Below are 21,754 nucleotides of genomic sequence, written 5' to 3'. Positions count from 1 at the left end.
GTGACAAATTCACACCGGGGACTTCAATAAGTTTCAAACCTGGACTAAAAATGTTTATGCTGCATGAAGGGAGTGGGGTTAAACTACACATGTGGCTAATACTTAAAATATATACATTGTTCCAGTGCTAGACTAAAATGTTAGCTGATGCAGAACACCCCAGCCACTAAGTATAAAACAGCCCTCAACCACCTGCACACACACTCTACTATCACTGTTCCATTACTCAGTTTCATCCGGATAGCACTTCTAGCCTGACTCAACACACTATTTACTTACTTAGCCTGCTCTCCCTACTCCCAGCAAAGAACTCAGTAAGAATAAGGACTCTGTTCACTACTCAATTTCTAACACTTGAGAAGTGCCTGGCATACCACATAGAACTAACCCAGTCTTGGTAGAATCACGAGTTTGCCCATGTTCATCAACACGGAATGCCAGTGTTTATACTCCCAGCAAGCTGAAGCACATCCTGCATGCTTTGCATCTATAGCTTCAAAGTCCACAATGGTTTAGACCTATATCTCGTCAAGTTTAAGGGCTGTTCCCCACTCTGTTATATCTGTCTTCAGAACCTATTACAGGCCTATAGCAAGCAGAATCTCATGAGGAATTGTCAGGGCTGAGCAACATATAGGTACATAAAAGATGCCTATTCTGTGGTGGTGGGGGTGTGTCTCTGTCCACAGAAAGGACCCTGTCATCCTCAACAGTATGTTCTACCATAAGCCACAGGCAGGGCTATGTACACAATCTGTACATCATGATCAGAAGGTAAGCTGGGCCAGTCCAGAATGAGAATCACAACTGTGTTCATCACTATGGGTGATGTGTAAGACCACAGTCATCAGACAAAGGAGAACCACAGACACCAACACAGAAGGCTCCTTCTTAAGGGAGCCAATGTGGTCCCTGAGACAGATCATGAAGCTACTGACTCCTCACCCTATAAAGTCCTTTCCTAGGTTTCTGTTCATGCCTTTCTAAACATTCAGGAATCCAGTGACAAAAACAAAAACAAAAAAACAAAACCTGACATTCTTCAGCAAAAAGCTGGAAGAATGGATAATAGGCTCAAGAAGGACCATAGAAAAATTAATTTAGCAGTGTATGTATCCACAACCCAGAATAGAAAAACAAACAAAACAAACAAAGAACTAGAACTCTAGGCATGAGTTAGGGACTGAAACAGAGGCCTGCAAGAACAGGATCAAACAGTAAAAATGGAAGACATTAAGGTCAACATAATAAAATACCCAATATTTGAATTTCTGGTTGAGAAAAAATATCCAGAGATGTTCTAGATGAAAAAAAATAGCAAATTATGTGACTTGAAAAGATAGGGCAGCAATGTTAGTATTGCCCTGAACACAAGCAAAACAGCACCCATGCTTGCTACAAAATGTAGAGGGAGAGAAAGAAAGATGGAGAAGTAGGAAAGACAGCAGATATTACTTTACATGTATCTGCCCCTTCTCACCATCCAGCCTGGGTACTGAGTGGGCTGTGAAGTGCTCTGGGCACTATGATCATTTATGTGTCCTTAAAGAGCTGGGTTAGAGCCTGATGTGGTGGCACACAGCAAAATGCTTTAACCCCTTGCCCCTGGGAGGCAGGGGCAAAATGATTCTCTGTTAGGTCCAAGCAGACCAGGGTCAGGTATTAAGAGCCTATCAGTGGAGGTAGCACATACCTTTAGTCCCAGCCAATTAGGAAGCAGAGGCAGAAGGATCTCTTTGAGTTTTATGCCACCCTGGTCTACAGGACAGCCAGCCAAAGCTACACAGAGAAAGTCTCAGGGAAAAAAAAAAAAAAAACCAACAACAAAGACCTCATCGGAAGGAAGGAAGGAAGGAAGGAAGGAAGGAAGGAAGGAAGGCAGAAAAGAGAAAGAAATTCTGGACATGAGAGCCCAATGAAAGGTTTAAAAACCATTCTCAGTTCAAAAGGATCAAGCCGGTGTGCCTGTCAATTATTTGCAAAGCGTGTGGAATACTGCACACTGTACCCCACTAGAGAGTCCCATTTTGGCAGACCTGTGGTGGAGCTCAAAAGCAGATGTTTAACAAGGTCCCCAAAATGAGTCCGATAAAGTAGCATGTCCTTGTAAAGCTTGAGAACAAAGAACACACCTTGAAACAGCACTTTCAATTTTGCCTCGGCACCCAACCTCCTTTAAAATAATAAATAAATAAATAAATAAATAAAAAGTGTGAATCCTTCCTTTAATGAAGACGCCTGTTTTTCGTGGTGTCAAAATAAGGAGCAGGGACTAACCTATCAGAATCACCACCAGGAGGTTTGCCCTCAGCCACACCCCACACCAAAGGAATCTCTGAAAAAGCAGAGAACGCCGCGAGCACCTCTAAGGAACGAGAGCGCCATAAAACAGTTATTTAGTAGTAAGAAAATGTCCTAAACCGGCTTAAACCCTTCAAAAGGAGGTAGACAAGCTGAAAGAAAAAAAAAATTACAAATCCCTACACTGCTGGCTGACAAAGCAAACATGGGCGCGTTCTAATCAGGGGCTTGCTGAGGTCTTTTGCTAAGGCGTTTTAAAGCCTGCCCAGACAATGGAGCCGTGGGTTCCCGCGACGAAAGCGCATAAGAAAAGGACAACATCTCCCCGCCTGGAGAGCCAAGAAACGGGGGGTGGCCGGCCTCAGCCGCACCTGCGGAGAGGACACAGCAGGTGATGGGGGTGCCAGCCACCAAAGCAGCCTGGGCCTGGAGGCCCCGCCGGTGCCCACCCGGGAGCGCCTCACCAGGCGCCCCGCCCCGCACCGAGCTCGCCCTCCCGGCCCCGACGCCCCGCACCGGCCTCCGGTCACCCGCCCGGTCCCCGGTGCCCGCCACAGGCCCGCCCGGCCGCTCGCCTCAAACCCTCCGCTGCCCTCCCTCACCCGGCCACACCGCCTCCGCACTGACCGTGTCACAGCCTGGCCGGGGAGGACGCCCTGGGCTCCGCAGAACCCGCTCGCCGCGCCGCAGACCTTGTCAGAGGACACGACGTCAAGATCGCGCAGCTGCGAGCGCCGTGATCGTACCACGCCCGGCGGCCATTTTCCGGGGACTCAGGAACTGACAGGTCACGTGGGCTGTGGTGGGCGGGGCTTCGGGTGGCCCCGCCCCCGGGCGGTGTAGGAGGAGCAGCGGGTGTCCGAAGTTCCTTCTCTCTGCACTGCCTGTGCTAAAAAGGCGTGGAGACTCGCTTGTTTGTTTGGTGTGGGCTTAGATGTCCTGTTTTGTTTAAGACAGAGTCTTAAGCCAAGGCAGGGGCCTCGAACTCACTACGTAGCCAAGGATGACCTTTCTCTCCTAGAGGATCCTGCCTCCACCTCCCAGCGGACCTGTGCCACCACACCCAGCTAAACGTGTGTATTCTTCACAAGTGCTCCAGGCAATATTTTTCCCTTCATTCACTTTTATGAAAGTCAACTTATAACCCATGCCTGACATTATAAGCAATCATTCAGAGAAATAAACCACAACTTTGGAACTCATTGACCGCCCACTTTCAGGAAGGGAGACTCAGTTCCTCCTTCTAAGGCCCAGGAGCCAGGTGTCTGCCTTCCTGTGCCATTATCCCAAGAGTGCTCCCCTGCCTCTGCACCTCCTCCCTCCAGCTCCCTGAACACCCACCCCAGGGCCCCGCCCCCACCTCTGCAGAAAGTGTCTCTGCAAGGTCTGCAAATGCCATGAACAATCCCTGTTCATCTCTGCTGGACACCATTAGCAGCCCATTCCTGGAAACATCCCCTTCATAAGGCCACGTGACACCTATTTCCTGGTCTTCTCCCCATGCATGGGGCTCCTTCCTGGGTCCCACCTGCCTTAATTAGTTCCCAGCTCCCGAGTTCTACCCACCGTCAGTCTCATGCGGCCCCACCCAATATAACTGGTGTTATAGCTACTGTCAGGGGCCCTAGCTCCTCCAGGTCCTCCAGGAAGCTGGAAGTTATCTCACACAACACCACATATTGTCTAACCAGCCCACCACATGACTGTACTGTGTTTACCACTCATATCTATTTAAAAGCTTTGGAAGCTCCCCCCATGGGACTCCACATTCTCCCAACTCCTCTCCCCACCTCCACTCCCCTCCCTACCCCTCAGAACACTAAGCATCCCTCCATTAAACTCTAAAGTAGGCTTCCTCTTCTGTGGAACTGTTCCCCATGGCTCTTGTAGGTAGGCCATTGCCCCCACAGACCTTATCCCTTTTCCGTCTGCCTTCCCCTCAAACCCTGCCACCCCAGTTTGAAGGCTGGCCAGTATTTTCTGAAACATAGACATAAAAGGTCAACCCCAGGCTTGGTGGCCCATGCCTTTGCTCCCAACACTTAGAAGGCAAAGGCAGGTGGATATCTGTGAGTTACAGGCTGGCCTGGTCTGTGTGGTGAGACCCTGTCTTAAAAGAAGCAAAGAGTGGAAGAGGAAAAAAAAAAGGAAGGAAAGGAGGGGTGGGTTGTTATCAGCCGCTGGGTGAGAGGAGTCACTGAAAAAAAAAAAATCTCACGAAGAAAATAAATGTTGAGTGAAACATGTTTCCTGTGGCCTTGAGGGCTGCCCCCGAGGACTCACATTTGTGAGTAAGGGTTCCCAGAGGACCCAGACCCTAGTCTTACATTCTGTTTCTCATTCTGCTTCCCAAACCATCCTTCAGTAACGTACACCTCACAGAGGAGTGTGTAGATTAATGTGACAGCCCCCACAAGCAGGAACTTGGCTTCAGACAGGGCCAGGCTCATACCTACCTACATGGAGCTCTGCCCTCAGGGGGAAACCAGAACCTATGGCAAGCCCAACCCACTGTCTGCCTTTGGAGACTCTGGAAGACAGCACTAATGAGCTAAATAAGCACAAGAGCAAAGTGCAGGGTCCTCAACTCAGGGGGCATCCAGACCCTGTGGAACCACATTGGGAATTCTCAGTGAAGACAGTGGCAAAGAGGTTTCAGCCTCAGACACAAGCCCTGCTCTTGGGACCTACTGTCCCTCCTCTCGCCAAAACCAAATCCCTGGGAACAGATAGTGAGCAAGTAATTCTTCCCTGGGGCTATTCTGGAAGCCCTGTGGTTAGGAACAGGAGGCTCAGGTGCCTGGATGCAGGCTGCACACAGTGAGGAGAGGCAAAGGAGGCTGAGATACACTCCAACATCCATGAAGCCAGTCCCTGCCCTGGGCAGGCAGGTCTTAATTTGAGGGGGTGGGGGTGGGGGAAGTGAAGGGGAGCAGGGAACCTCTTAGATTTTTTTTTTAATAAGAAAACAGACATTTCTGCAATAAAATTAGAATTTTAATGACTTAAAATGACAAGATAACAAATAAAAGCAATGAGGGGGAAAAGAGCATTCAAAATGTGGTGGCAGCGTGTAGAGGTCAGGAAGGAGTAGTTGCCAGGCAGTTCTGGGTGAAGCAGGGTTCCTCTGCAAGCTTCTATCACGTCATGTCTCATGAAAAGAAATGTCCCATTTTGAGGAGGATTCGCCAGCCCTGCCACATCGCTGGTTCCTTCCACTACACTCACACCCAACCCTGCGACCCTGCAATGGATCTACTACTGTAGAACTAAGATGTTCCCTCCCTGTTTTGTCTTGAAGACACGCCCTTCCAGTGTTCTTTTAATCTTTCTCTGGTTCATGTAGCCTGCCTAGACCTTCCGAGAAATGTGCCCTAAGGGTTTTTCTCTGGGATCACTCAACACCCCGAGACTGTGATTCATGGACTTTGAGATTCTGACTTACCTCTTTGTCATGTGTTTTTATGTAGAAGGAAAAACAGGCATTATCTTTCCACTCCTGGCCATTCTTTCCATCAAAGATGTAATTTAATCGACCTCAGATCCTTTGCCTTAGCATCAGCGTACTAACCTCATGACTTCAGCAGCCCAGGTTTTCTTCGTGGCTTCAATTTCATTGTCTAGCATATTTCCCACATAAATCCCAACATGCTTTGCATACCAGGTTGCTCTGAAATTGTTCTTTCTTGGCTGGTATGTTAATTCATTCTTGTAATTCCAATACTTGGAGAAGACTGAGGCAGGAGGATTGCTTTCAATTCAGAGCCAGCCTTATCTACAGCATTGCTCTTCTATGATTATAAAGAAGATGGAGAAATAGCTCAGCAATTTAGAGCACCTACATTGGTGGGCTAACAGCTGCCTATAAATTCCAGTTCCAGGGGATGTGATTTCCTGTCTTTCCTGGTACCCACACCCACTGGCCCCTCCCCGAGTGTGTGTGTGTGTGTGTCTTACTTTTAAAGGTAAATAAAAAGAATATGTGTTCATTACAAAGAATTTGGAAAATACATAAAAATCTGAAGTGTCAACTTCCCTTCTATCACTACTTGGGATTCTGGCTTCTTCATCAGAGATGAGAAGCATAAACTTAATTGACCAACTCTAAACAGAGTTGAAGAGAAAAGCAGTGTTGCCCAGTTAACTGTCAGCAGGACCTAGAACCACCCAGACAAATCTCTGAGGATATCTGTGAGGAAGTTTCTAGATTGGGTTAAGGGAGTTGGGAAGCTCCACCCTCTACATGGGTAGTGCATTCACAGGCTGGAGTCCCATAAGGTGACCTAAGCATTGGCACCCCTGGCTTCCTGCTTTCCGGCTGCTGATGGAGATGGCCAGTGGCTTCAAGCCCCTACTTCCCCTTACCCTCTGACAGAGAGATGAAATAAACCCACCACAGTAAGAGAAAGTAACTAAGTACAGGGATGCCCTGGGGATGTTTGCCTTGATGAGTGATGAGCAGCTGTTGTTTAAGTCACTTTTGCATCACTGTGATATCTGACACAAACCACATAAGAAGGGTTTATTTTGACTTGCTGATTTGAGGGGCTCTGTGGGGACATAGCCTCTTAATTTAGGCAGAACATCATGGCACTGTGAACATATAAAGGGGCTGGAGAAGACAAGAATGGAGATTGGGAGTTTGCTTATCTACCCTTGGGGAGGTGGTGGGTCTCTTGGCAGCTAAAGGTCAAGGATGGTACGTGTGCAGCCAGGGAAATAGTCATGACATTTTAATCTAGCAACAGGAGAGTGTGCAAGCTTCCAGAGTGAACAAATGGATTAGGGTCTACTTTTAGATGCACTGAGTTAGAGGTAACTGTGTTCCAGGTAACGATATTGAGCAGGTATGTACCTACTGGGTAATGGAGAGGAAGATAGACTGAGCAAGACAGGGGATGGTGTGTGTGTGTGTGTGTGTGTGTGTGTGTGTGTGTGCGCGGTGCGTGCACGCGCTTGTGTTGCAGGGAGGGGAATGATGGCAGAGCCCAGACTATGAGAGAGGCACAGGGAAGAGATGCTGAAGATAGAACAACCATCCAGAGATGCTTGGAGAGAAGCAAGACTCAACAGCTATAGGAACCTAGAAATAATACTAAGGTGTGAACATGCTTCACAATAAGTATCAAGCAGAACTGGAAACCAGCAAGTTACTCAACAAAAAGCCCCAAAACAAGCCTTGTAAGAGGAGCAGAGGCACTGTGCTAACCAACAAAAAGTCTGAGGGCCATAAGATAGGTTTCTGTTGCTTGTTAGCCATCTTGTTTCCTCTCAGGCCCCCTCCATGGGAGAAACTTGAGTCTGAAGATCCTGTGAATTAACATCCTCTTGAAGCTAATGACTCGGGCATTACTGAACTCAACTTTTCAAAGTCTCTGGGGTGTTGTGCAGCTCACTTGCCCAATAATGGCTATAAATAGGCAGCAACTAAGATCAAATTGTAAACCTTGCTTGTATAGCAACTCTCATGTTCACACCGTGAGGATGGTAAATAAATGTCCGTTTACTATGATAAGAAAAAGAAATGGTAGCTGGATAGAGGTGGAGAAATTACTCAGCAGTTACTCAGAGTGCCTGTGTGTAAATCATAATGGTTCTCAACACCCATATCATATAACAAACACCCACATTTTAACAAGCCAGGTGTCCTGCTGGCCTATAACCTCAGCTCCGGGGCAGGAGTGGGGGTTGAGTGGAGGCAATGGGTGGGAGGTTGAACAGGAAGATCACTGAAGCTTGCTGGCTTCCCAACCAAGAAAGCAGGAGCCAAGGTTCAGGGAGAGATCCCACCTCCAAGGGAGAAGGAGAGAGTTAGAGGACAACACTCATCATTCTTGTCTGGAATTCACCTACACCCACATACACACACACACACACACACACACTGAAGAAAAGAGCTGGCAACCAGGATAACATCTTCTTCTGGAATATACTTGTGAGCACTCAACACACAGAGACACACAGACACACACACACTGAAGAGATGGCAACCAAGGATAACATTTTCTTCTGGAATGTACTTGTGAGCACTCAACACAGAAACACACAGACACACACAGACACACACAGACACACAGACACACACACACACACACACACACACACTTTTAAGAAAAGAGACAGCAGCCAGAGATAGCACCCCAGGACCACTGCTTCCTCTTGTTCAGCCTTAAAGTCCTGCTAGCTTCTGGTCTAAGATGTCCTATATTGCTTTGGAGGTTGTGACACAGACTCAAACATAAAACAAGCATCCTTAAACAGTAAGAGATACAGAGTAAGAGATGATACCAACAAAGAAAAGTACAGTATTTAATGACTTTAAAAATTGAAGCTGGTTTTTTATTCCACCAACAAGCAGCTGGAACAAGCACAAACTAGTTTGGGTTCACTAAACCTAGGAAGGTTGGAGGAAGTAAACAACATTGTTTTTAAAATTCACATTGTGAAGCTCACTAATGAAAAGCCTACCAGGCTCACACAGTTACTGTTAACTTCTGAGGAGAGAGACAGACAGGTGGTAGGTCACTTTTTGTTTCTATGATAAATATACCCCACTAAAAGCAATTTGAGGGAGGCTTATCATAGCTAACAGTTTGGAAGGCACTGTCTATCACAGCAGGGAGGTGGGGCACAGCTGGTCACACTGTCTCTGCAATCAGGGGCCAGACAGGAGCCAAATACTTAAACACTGAGCCCAGCTTACTTTCTCATTCATTCCAGGATGCCAGCCCATGACATGTTGCTGCCCACATCAGAGTGGGTGTTCCTCACAGACATGGCCAGAGATATACATACCTGTTGATAATTTAAAACCCAGTCAGGCTGACAAAGATTAACCACCACAGGTAGGCATGCAGGCCTTGTATGCAATATTGTTTTTATGAAAAGTGAGGCTGCAGCGCAGAGCTGCATGGGACACTGGCCTAGCACGACAAGACCCTGCAGTCCATCCCTAGCCCTCAAGAAAAAACAGGAGTCTGCTGTGCTAAAAGCAGGAACATCTGTTCAAACCAAGCAGCGGGAATGCGGGTGTGTTCTGTGCCTACAGGCTTGAGCTTCTTTAAACAATGAAAGGCCTAACAATTTCCCACTTTCCTGTTCTAACCTGGGAATTACTGTTAAATAGGTCAGCATCTTGCATGCAAAAAAATTTTCAATTCTGCTGTTCCTAGTCTACTATGGCTAACACACTGGAGAATCCTTGACCTAGCTTTTCTTCCCCCTCCAGATAGGCACTTATCCCAGCATACCAGTCCAGCAAAGAGGAGCCGAGGGGCCTCATGGGAGTATCCATACTCCCCCAGCTCTCCATCCCCCACTGCACAGGCACTTTGTGCTGGGTGGGGGATAGCAAGGGGGCTCTAGGCTTTGCTCACAATGCTACACACCATAGCTCATCCAAGACCCTTTCTCCTTTACACTTAGACAGTGATGTAGTCCTTAAAGGATCTGCCATACATACTTTGGAAGGTAACTAAGGCACTCATGTAGTGCAGACAAAACACCATACACATAAAATGATTTTTTAAAAATAAAAGTTAACATATTTCCCCCCACAGCAGAATCAAGAAAATACCTCAAGGACTCACTGAAGGCCCGACAAGTCACTGTGATAGAGAAACTGCTTATCCAGTGAGAACTCGGCACAGCTTCCAGAAGCAAAAGCCAAGTCAGGACAGGCATGGGTGGGAGAGAGGTAGCCAGGGCGCCCTAAAGTCGGCTCTTCCTTCCAAACTAGGAAAACTGAAGCCTTCTGAAATGATTAGTCTGTTGTAGGCTAATAGATCTTCATACCATCTTAGAGTGGTTTCAGTTGTTGTTTTTTTAACACTTACGGGCCATTGAGATGGCTCAGAGGGGAAGTCTTAAGACCCAAGGTCAATGGCCACAACCCACATTAAGGGAGAACAGACTCCATATTGTCCTCTGGCCATACAAGCAACATATCGCGTGTACCTCCCCATACATAATAATAAAAACTTAACTGGAATAATGTTTGAGGTAATTGAAAGAATCAATGACAAAAAGCATTTGCTCATGAGATTGTTCTCTGGGTTTATCTACCCAAAGATTGGATTTAACCTCTGAAATAAGCAAACATACATGGGTTCTTTTAAATTACTGTTTAATTGGTTTTAAAGACACATAAATAAGAAAAATAAAAAAACATGTGGTTAAAAATACCTTTGCAAGCCAGCAATAAGCCACTGTGCAGCTCTGAGGACAGGGGCTAACAAGAGTGGCTACGGCTCATCACAGCACAGCTTGGCTGACACAGTGATGGTTTCAATTCACTGTACACTGAGAACTGATTTCTGGATCGGTTGAAAAATAACACTTCTTTAAAAATATTTTGGAATAATAAAAACAAAAACAGACAAAGCACAGACCACCATATGATATTCTCCACCTGGGAAGGCAAAGGGAAATACTGTGAACGAACAGTGACTGTGAGAGGCGAGGGCCTCTCGGGTCAGGAGGACCCTGCCGGCCCTCAGCTGGAAGGGAAGGCAGATTTGAAGCCAGGCCTTCACCTTAACATGATGGGACTTTCACGTCACGTCTGTGTCCCTTTCGCTCCTATTGCCTCACACGGCACTCCTTCGGGTGTGGAGACGCCTTCATGTACGTCAAGGTGACAGAAGACAGATGAGATTGTGTTTTCATTCCCACAGGAGTCTTTTTGTGTGTGATCAAGTCAGCAGCGAATGGACTTTGCTGACAGATGGGTGTGGACAGAACCAAAGACATTTAAAATGAGATAAAGAGGCATATTTTAAGTCTGACAATCACTCTACATGTGTCTTCCCCCGCCCCACGAATGAACAGAGATGATCACTAACAAAACAACCTCCCAAATAAGTTAGCCCAAAACACAGCCCTTGCAGGGGAGCGGTGACACACAGGTGGCAATGGGCAGCAAACAGCCACTCTTCCATTCCAGGCACTCGCCCGAAAAACTGCTTAGTCATTTGACTTTCCCTTGCTCTGTGACTTTTGGCTTTACATTCTATTCCATGCTAGTTACAGTGAGCACAGGTAGAGGTGGCCATGTATCACTGGATCAGTGTCAGACAGTGGTTTACAAAGATCTTTGACGTGCTGTTTCTGGAACAGATAGGCTGCCCCTTGCTTCTAAAAATGCCATTGAGTCACCACCAGTTTTAAAGGCAAGAGAAATTAGCTGGCGTATAAATGCGTCATTAGGTTGTTTAACAGAGTCTCCCCAATCACTGACCTATGGAGCATCTTGTCAGCTCTTCACTGGAATTTGCATTGTGTTAAAAAAAAAAAAACCTATTAAAATAAATTGTTATTTGAGAACATACAAAACATTATTCAGCAGCCTACTAATTCACGTAATGGGCTGCACCCTCTGTACAACAAGAGCCTTAAAAAGCAGCTGAGGCATTGATTACAAGAGCATCCCTACAAAATATCAACGTGGGAAATCCCGTTTTGAATTTTCCCTCTGTAAAGAGAGTCACTCTCTACAAAGAGATTTGAATACGAGGTGTTACAGAAAAATCACTGTAGAGAATGGCTACATCCTAATCCGTCGAGTGGATTTGTTTTAGCTGCAAGTCTCTTCCTTTTGCATTCAGAAGCCTCTCTGATACAAACTCACTTTTCCAAGGGCAGTGGGAAGCAGAAATTTAGCATCCAAGGCAAGTGCCATTCCTTAGATGCCACCAGTAGAGTGTAACAGGTATATATGATCCTCGAGACAGGTAAGGTTACAGTCACAGTGTAATCTAGAATTCTGCACCTAGGTTAAACTGGGTGTGTTGAATTTCAGCCAGGGTAGACTATTAAAGAATGAATAAAATACTGTTTTGTAACTATGTGTTTGAGCCAATCAATCCTCAGTGGACAAAGTAGTGGCAATTATTCTAGACATGTCTACTCTTTCAAGAATGTGACAATTATGATATAGAACTCTTAGAATCAATGAGCTGATACTTGTGGGAACATCTGATAAGTACAACTGTCCAGATTTACTCATGAATACACAAGTTGAACACTGAGGAGGTATGGGTTTTAAACAGGAAAAGCATTTGTCCTAAATGTTTGATCTAGTTTTCAAAAATAAAACCTTTATGGTTATTTGGATGGCAATTTAAAATTGCTTTCTGCCATTTAAAATATAGAGTAAAGCAGCCTACAGTGACCTGCCCTTCACCTTACAGGCTTGGGGGTTTCAGGGTGCCCCCCCAGGCAAGAGCCAGAAGGACCAGTCAGGCCAGTTAGTACTTACAGGAAGCCATTGTCACTTTCTAGATGGTGACTTCAAAATTGGCATGTGTGGAAATGCCCTGTATGGGTGTCATCCATAAGACACAGTGATCGGGCCCATGGAGCCTTCTCTCCAATTCTGGGCATTCCAGAAGCTAATCAAGCACGCCGAGTTCTGATTAAATACAGTGAGCTGAGACACATCAAATTAATAATTATTGTTTCAAGGAAATGATGAGGGAAGAAATATTTTTGTTCTATTTTCCCTGAGTAATTTATAACCAAACAGAAGTATAAATATGATGTAGACTGACCCCTTTCTAGAGTGACTTCAGGACACTCACGGGATGGAAAACAATATAAACACACACTGAAACCTGTTCTCCCTGTTAAAACTCAGCAAGCACATATTATAATGACCTCTTCACAATTAACAGTAGCACAATGTTAGTCTAAATCCTTCTAAGTAGGAGCAAAATAATCTTTATAAACATCCCAACTAGAGATATTCATTTTATAGAATATAATTTTTGAGAAAAATTGAGAATTTGATTTATTTTATTTTAGATTGCATAACTATGATTATTTCTCCAAATTAGAAGACAGCCATTCGACCTGCCCCCCCCAAAATGATCTCAGAAATATAACTAGTAGCTATAGAAGACTGAAACAAAGAAATCAGTCAAATTGGATGTGCTGTGTATCATCGTCTGGGAATAGAACAATGATCATTGTCTTGCTTTTTGGATGATAGTACTATGATTATAAATTCCTTGAGAGGAAACAGGCAACATTGACTCAAGTGTGATAGGCCTAAAAATAAAATGTGTTTGGGTAACAGGAATAAATGGGGGGAGGGTTATTTGTAAGTGGCTGGATAGGCACAGCAATCCTTCAGCAGTTTCTACTGGGTCTCCAGCTCTCCCTTATGAAATGCCTGTGGCTGTCTTTTAGGCTTTGGGTTTGATCACTTTCTTTAATAGTGATTGATTCTCCATGGTATGCATGAAATTGCAGACATTTGCAGGCAGGCACTATCCATCAACCCTTCTTTCCTCTCAAATCCTACAGCTAGGTTGGTTTCAACACGTGGGGAAACTAAGAAAAAGTATTTACCAGCCCTTTCTCGGGAAGGGGGGGGGTGTGTGGTGGGCGTCTCCTAATCAGATGCAGACAATCTGCCTTCAGAAAAGCAAATGTGCCACCCATACCTGCAAAGTCCTAGAATGCCACACTGACCCAGGCACCTTTCTTGTTCCACTAAAACCCTAACTTTTACATCATCACTGCTGGTTGCTTCTTAACTTTACTCACAAGTGTATTAGTGACCAAAACAAAAACAAACAAAAAAACCCCAACTGATTGTAGACTGATAATTTGCATTTCATTTGAAAATTTAAGGCAAAACCAAAACAAATTTCACAAAAAGACCGGTCTAATAACAGAGAGGCCCACAAGCCCAGCCTTTCTCTCACAAGGCGGAACCTACAGTCTATAGCTCGGTTCCATGGCCTCATAGCCTCCCCCTCCCCTTACAGCTGTTGCAGCCCACAGCACACTGTTGTTAGATCAAAGACATACCCAGTCACATAGTCAAGAGTGGCCCCCTAAGAAGAAAACACCAAAAGTATTTGTTTTGATAGAATCTAACACCCATCTTAACAAGATTTTAACGGAAGAATTTTAATACGTGAAGTTAAAGAATGTAGAAACTAATTTATTAATTTTTAAAAATGTCATTTAGGCTCAGCAACTAAGTTTTTCCCCCCTAAATCTTTCCCAAATAGCAATGAAAATGACAAGGACAAGAAACCAATGAACCATATAATAACCTTAATCACTGGAGATCTCTTTCAAAATCTTCAAATAATCTACCACTGTTACTCATAATCTCTTCTAATTCTATGTAATTTATGCTTGAGAAATTTCTTCATAAAGTCCACAGTATTACCACCTTATTAGTCTTTCTGTGTCCCACACAGTCACACTGATCTTGGGCACGAAAGGGGGAAGCCTCTGGTCCTGGCTCTGGACCACACAGTGCTTTCTTCATCTCATCTTCCCTCTCACTATTTTTTTTCTTAAGAAAATAAGCCTAAAATATCACATTGCCAACCTTTAATTATGTTTAAGAAAGTCATCCTGAAAGCCCCTAACTGACACCAGGTAATTAAGCTCCAGCAGAATAAGCTACCTGTAATTTAACAGCCCTGACTGTACACAGCTCTACCATGGATGCAGCCCTCTGAGCTACCTCAAGAAAACTCTTCAAATACTGAGATGTTTATTGCATTTTTCAAGTACCCACAATCTTAACTATCCGGTTTAACCTCCTCCTCCTCACTCCCACTCTGCAGGGCAGCACATCAAATAGTGAAATTGTCTCCTCACAATACTACACTTGAAAATACCATCCAGGAACAACATTTTAGGAAACAGAAGGTTTAAGGCAAGACATTCATTTGGAAACAGTTAACCTTTCAATCATCCAGATTGACATATGATCATTTTTCCAGCTCTTCAGTGCCTTGGGATACACAGTGTACATTCAACAACAGGGCATACATATGACCTGGAGGGCATACGCTATGGCGAGTGCCCTATTGAAACATGGAAAGATTTTGTGTAAGGCGGACCCACAGGAACATTGGCATGGGAAGGGTTATTTCACTCCGTTTCCAATCTGGTGTACAGGAAATCCCCTCTCTGAGACTGTCCCGTTTCCACCCAGTTTGTCTCTGGAAAGGCATCAGGACTGGTTTCTGTTCACAGGCGGGAAACAGCCATCATGCGCTCTCCCAGTCACTGTGTTAGTGACAAGTGTCTAGAGGCAATGTCTTGGTTCTGAGTGCAAACATTATTTGTCATGGAAAAACTGTTTTGTCCTAGAGAATTTTCTTTTTCGTCAAACTTCTTGGCTCGTGAGAGCCGAACATTTTCCTGTGTGCTCTTTTCCCTTGGAGATTTTTTCACCGGCAGCAACAGCAACACTAAGATACTGCAGATGTGAAGGCAGTAATACCAGGAGGTAAAAGGAAAAGGAAAATGGTTTACCAGCTTCACCTTTGCCAACATCCAGGGCCCTGCTAACGTGGGTTATCCACCGTATTTTTCCTCCCTTTTTCCACAGTGTATGCCTGGGCATGAATAACGGCATTACACCCCCAGCTTGCGAGTTTAGGCCTAGGCACACTGCAATGTTTTGTAAGGCTCATGAGGCTACACAGGACACAAACAAAAAGGCATTCATTAGCAGAGGCATCAGTCTGAACGTACCCACAAAATTACATGTGGGGTCACCAGAGGACACTGGACAGACAAGAGAAGAGTTGAGTCCCTTCTTGGCCTTCCCCAAAGCCACTGTCACTCAGTTTACTAAGACTGAAACAATGTGAGCAGTAGGGTAACAAACACTGTGTGACAGGTTGTACTTAAGAAAACCACCAGAAAATCAGTCCCTAAATCTGCTGGTCTGATAGGACCTTAACTGCTTCCAAAGTTGAAAGTTCAAAGTGACTGACCAAAGAAATATGGGACAGACAATCCAACCAATAACCCACCCACATTTTTAAATGAACAAACTTTGCTGACATGGACACTTTAACCAATCATTTGTCTTTCCTGTGTGGCTATCAAGCTTGGTCCTAATGCCAGCATCTAATTCTTTGACCACAGATTCTTGTGCTGAAGTCACAAACCCCACAGAAATGGAGAGAATCAAGCTTCTAATTTCAAACACGTTGTTAACACGGGAGTAGTGGATGCTGTGGAGCAGGGACAGATGGAAGAGTAACGGGAAACACTGACTTTCAGACAGTGACTTCCGAAATACAGAGGCTTTCAGCTGTCAGCCAAGCAGAGAAGGGGGTGGGGGGGGAGGCAGTAAGTGCAAATACTTTCCTATGACTTGAAAATCCAGCTAATTAGTAATCGATAAAGCATGCCCCCCTTCCCTTTCTAGCCATTTTCTGGACACTTAGGCTACAGCCCAGTCTTCCTGGGGTGGGGGCAGGGTCCCTCTGCTGGTACCACTGAGGGAACCACACTTCCACCTTTGGGCTAAACAGGATGAGCTGTGCCATGGAAATTGATAATATACTTAATGGCAGAAATGTGGCTGCAATATTATTTGTGTAGTTGACACAAACTGGAGTCATCAGAGAAGAAGGAAGCTGTTGAGGGAATGCCTCCGTGAGATCCAGCTGTAAGGCATTTTCTCAATTATTGTTTTCTTGGGGTGCTGCAGAGTGTACCCAGGGCCCCGAAATATAGAGAACCACCGTAGCACTGAGCTACCTTCCCCGGACAGCTAAAGTTTTGAATCTCAGGGTGGAAATGGTACAGTCCATGGTAGGTGGAGGCTGGTGGTCCTGGATTCTATAAGAAAGCAGGCTGAGCAAGCCATGGTGAGCAAGCCAGTAAGCAGAACCCTCCATGACCTCTGCATCAGCTCCTGCCTCCATGAGTTCCTGTCCTGACTTTCTTCAGTAATAAACAGGAATGCATAAGTATAAGCCAAATAAACCCTTTCCTCCCCAGCTTGTTTTCTGGTCATGGTGTTTTGTCACAGCAATAGAAACCCTGACTAAGACACTTTCTGTTATTCTATTCAGTTAGTACAGAACTTTCTTTGTGAACACAGCGACTCCTCCAGGCAGCTGAAGAGTAGCACTTACCTGTAAAATTTGAATGATGGTTTTATAGAAAGAAGTACAAACGGTACAACCGTGTAACTTATTGTTATTTGCGTTGCTACCCATGTTATGATGTCATAAAATAACTTAAGTTGAGGGGGGTTCAATGAAGTAGTGTCTAAAGTTACTTCTCACCTGAAAAGAAATAAAGACACAAAAAAAGATTCACTACATTTTTAGATCAGCATTATATATAAAACACAGTGGTGACCACAACTACTTCAAGCCTGTAGAGTAGTATTCTCACCCTGCTGCTTGAGTTGTCTATTACCAACAAGCCCGTTTCCTCCAGCACGACGGCACCATGCCACCCCAAGATGCAAAACCTTAGCTGTCTGGGGAGGTAGCTCAGTGCTACGGTGCTCATCTATATTTCGAGGCCCTGGGTGCACTCTTCAGCACCCCAAGAAAACAAGACAGAAGCCTCACCTGCCAACTCTCTGATGATAGGGACAGAATAGGACCAAGCTTCTGGGCTAGTGTTGAGACTTCACCGCCCTGCTTCCTTTCTTCCATCTGCCTATCCTGGAACTATCCACTCCTCACATGCACACAAACTCACTGCTTTAATTTACATTTCTCCGCCATTTCCCAAATACACTAAGGCATGCAATCTTTTCCCCACTGCACTCCAGCTGGTACTGACTACCAGGAGCTACAGCCTGTGTTACTCTTTCTTGCTAATCTCTTGGGTACATCAAAAGGAGTATCTGCTACAGTGTTAGATGAAGCTACTTTACCCATAAGGCTCTATAATGTTTGCTAAAGCATACTTTTTGACACATTGCTCCCACTAGTTGAATTTCAATACACCAATTTATTCTCCTTTTCTCTCTCATAGTATGAAGCTGTCTTAATTGCTTCCCCCAAACCTTTCCAGGTTCCCCCCAGCAAATAAATACTCTACTGGATGGTGCCACATCCACAGCATCTTCCACTGGGAACTGGCCATCCCCTTCCCTAGGAGTGGTCAAACTCTACTTTGAATTAAAAGAGGATTCAAGGGTTACATCCATAGTAAACAGAAATTTTTGTTTGCTTTTTTTTATCTGTTGCAAAAAATTATTTGATTACTTGAATAAAATTTCAGTATCTCCCCCCTTTCAAGTTTCTAAGAAAGTTTCTAAAAACAGACCATTTTTCCCCCAGAAATGTTTTTTGAAGAACAGACCTACCCATTCTTTTTGTCTTGTTGGTTTTTGCTTTGTTTTAGATTTGTTTGTTGTTTTTTTTGTTTTGTTTTGTTTTGTTTTGTTTTTGATACAGGGTTTCACTGTTTAACAGCCTTAGTTACTCTGGAACTTACTCTGTAGACTAGACGGCCTGGAACTCACAGAGATCTGCCTGACTCTGCCTCCCTAGTGATGGGATTAAAGGCATGCACCACCACCAAGCTCTGACCTACCCATTCTAACCATCTTTACTTTCTCTCATTCACAAATGTCATGAGATGTTTTAAGCACTTCCCACATGCCAGGTGTGTGGCTTCTCCTGGTGTACAGTTAGTGTCGAGGCTTGCATGGGGTGAGCATTAGCTTCCAAGCACAATTAGATACCTAACTTCTCCTGGGAAGATGATGCTAATCACAGCCAAAGAACAGAGATTCACTCAATGAATTATAAAATATAAATGCCAATACTTACAGCACGAGCTGCTAATGTCATTAGCACGCCTGTTAGAAACGTCAGATAGTATCCTGGGTAGACCCCATGCCAAATGGCAGAGAGAAAGAACGTCTGGGTTGTTGGACTAAAGGTCGCTCGTTCATAACACACCCTAAAAACCATGGAAAGAGGAGTAACAGACTGAGGCCACAAAGCCCACAGGGTCCTTCTCTGACCTCACAGAGTTAGGGGAGCCAGGAAAGCAAACAGCACTTCTCCTGGGCCTAGCTGGGTCACTTAGTGTCACCTTACAAGCATAAGCTTTGTCCTTATCTTTTCACGGGTATGTAAAATTACTAACATGGTCACTTCTGGTATTTGGGAGTCTATATACCAGTCTCATTTTCCTAAAGCAGAGGATAGGATTCAGTATGAGTTTTTTCAGACAGAACCATTGAGAAGGCTAGCTGGGACGCAATGACGACAACATATGTTTTTAATGTCTCAAGGGGTACATTCGATTGTCACTGCTCTGTGACTTCTGCTCCCACTACCTATCTCTGGTGTGTGCTATTCCACCCAACCTCACATCCTGAGACACATCTGACTTTCAGTTCTCAGTGCTCTTGCCAGTCTTGCTCTCCTTTGGAATCTGCACTCCAGGGAACAGCTGTAAGATTTTGTTGTTGCTTTTCAAGTTACTTTATTTTGTGTGTATGGATGTCCAGCCCACATGCATGCATGTGTATGACATGCATGCCTGGTGCCTGTCAAGGTTAGAAAAGGGCATCAGTCCTCTGGAACTGGTGTTACTGATTGTTATGAACCACCTTGTGGTGACAGTTGAACACTACATGAGCAGCAAATGCTCTTAACTGCTGAGCCATTTCTGTAGCCTCCAGCTATAATGTTAAGGGTATTGTGAGTTCTTACTAAGGAGTGGGGACTGGGTATTGTAATTTTAAAAGCAGCTCCTGAGAGAAAGATGCCATGCAATACAGCTTGGGTGGAGGTATTTTTACTGAGGGAAAGTGAATGGGAAAAGGAGGGAGGAGAGACTGGCCTCTGGGGACTGGGGAAGCAGGAGAGAAAAGAAAGGGAGAGGAGGGGGCAGAGAAGCAGAAAGAGAGAAAAATGGGAGGTAGGCAGGACCCTTTTAAAAGGGAATGTAGTAAAATAAAATAAAGGGGATGTAGTGAATGTGCACAGGGGGGTGCTCTTAGTGGCTCCAGCTGAGGGTGTGTCCTGTCAGAACCCCAAGGGCAGGCCAGTACAGATGCCTGAGTACTAACAATGGGTCTTTTGGTCCTACATGTATGTCTCACGTCCAACATATAAAGAGCAGTTGAGTCAGTTCCAGAGGTTGGCTGTTTTGTTGTGTTTTTGTCTGGTTTGGTTTTTTTAAGGTAAGTTTTTTCTATGCAGCCTTGGCTGTCCTGGAACTAGCTCTGTAGACCAGGCTGGTCTCGAACTCACAGATCTGCCTGCCTCCTGCCTCTGCCTCCCTAGTGCTGGGATTAAAGGTGTACACTACCTCTGCCCTGTATGCATTTATTTAATTGCCTACCCAGACATCAGCAGACCTGAACCAGAAGGAGGTGACACCAACATAGGGATGTTTGTGACTCAATTCCAAGCCTTACTTCAGTGGACGCTAATGGTATAACTTGGGTAAAATCAAGACCATGATGGCATCCAACACACTGACAATGAAGAACGTCACCTCAGCAAGCTGAGGCCCAATGCTGATGCCAGAGCCTGCCCAAGGGTGACTCTTGAAAGAACATACCTTTTGAGCCAAAGAGCTGTCTGGATATTCCAGTTATCAAGAAACATCTTAAAACTTGTTGACATCTGAAAAACAAAGGGATCATTTTTTTGGCCAGTAAAATATGAGCTTTACGTCTACATAATAATGCTTCAGCATGCTAAGAAATTAAAACCAAAAGTCAGTGGGTAATGATGACCCAGCACCGATTCCTTCCTCAATACTTTTCTAATACAGAAGCATCTTCCACGGAGCATCATCTATCAGAAGGACATTGCCATGTTCTCCCAGGTCATCACACACAGAAGTCCACTCACACAGTGATCTGCTCGCCCCTGTGTCCTGGATAGTACTGCCTCACCTTCCCTATCCTCCATTCTGTCTCTTTCCAGGTAAAGGCTGTCCACAGTCACAGCCACCCAGAACTGTTTCTCAGGCCCCATTGGCTACTCTAGATCTTGAAGCTCCCCCAGCTCCACACTGTCTCCAGACAGCAATGGGCTGTGAACCTCTCAGACTGGGAAGCCTCTGTGGTCAAGCTAATATTATTACATTTAGCACTTCCTGGATGTGTATGTCTATATCTGGGCTGCAGCTTGTCTGATGTCATTCTATGTAACTATCTTCCTTCCTCTTATTCAGTTACGGTGATGGTGGGGATCAAACCAAGGGCTACCACACATGGTCAGTGCACAGCCAATCGTTGTGAGCAGCTACATCTCTAGCTCCTTCTGGCACATTAGATTCCACACTCTATTTATCACATCAAGGTCATTGATGACCTTGTCTAGCTTCCCTACCTACCCATCTACATATCAAAACCCTGATCTCTGATTGACAGGCTGCCATCATCCCCAATAGCAGCATCTTGATGATGATTGTGACATTCCAGACATCTCATACAGACATGGTTCTCAACTGTAATTAGGTCCCCAATATATCCACTGGCAGCTGTTGCCATCTTGAAAACAGTTATTACAATGCAATGTTTGTGTGTGTATGTGTGTGTGTGTGTGCACGCACATGCACTCACACACGCACGCACCTCTGCATATCTACATGTGTGTGCAGGTGCCCACAGGGGCCTGAGAAGAGTTTCAGATCCATAAAAGTTACAGGTGGATGTGAGCTGCCTCACATGGGTGCTAGG

At 45.0% G+C, this 21,754-nt stretch overlaps 1 protein-coding gene and 1 long non-coding RNA gene across 2 annotated transcripts in view; both read right to left on the bottom strand.

Moving 5' to 3' along the window:
• Positions 1-14,233: 14,233 nt before the first annotated feature.
• On the bottom strand, positions 14,234-15,119 carry LOC127237591 (uncharacterized). Its single transcript, XR_007835861.1, has 2 exons — positions 14,963-15,119; positions 14,234-14,653 (listed from the first exon to the last, which is right to left on the bottom strand). It is a non-coding gene; the product is annotated as an uncharacterized LOC127237591 (long non-coding RNA).
• Positions 15,120-15,218: 99 nt separating this feature from the next.
• Positions 15,219-21,754, bottom strand: part of LOC127237590 (lysophospholipid acyltransferase 2-like) — a 120,921-nt gene continuing 114,385 nt past the window's right edge. The window contains 5 exon segments of the mRNA XM_051205946.1: positions 15,219-15,565; positions 17,214-17,332; positions 17,334-17,366; positions 18,876-19,008; positions 20,626-20,690. Coding sequence (XP_051061903.1) covers positions 15,340-15,565; positions 17,214-17,332; positions 17,334-17,366; positions 18,876-19,008; positions 20,626-20,690 — 576 coding nt within the window. The 3' untranslated portion in view covers positions 15,219-15,339.

The sequence above is a fragment of the Phodopus roborovskii genome, unplaced genomic scaffold (genome assembly GCF_943737965.1).
Source record: "Phodopus roborovskii unplaced genomic scaffold, PHOROB, whole genome shotgun sequence".
In the NCBI taxonomy this organism is placed as follows: domain Eukaryota; kingdom Metazoa; phylum Chordata; class Mammalia; order Rodentia; family Cricetidae; genus Phodopus; species Phodopus roborovskii.
This window is presented reverse-complemented; position numbering and strand designations above follow the sequence as displayed.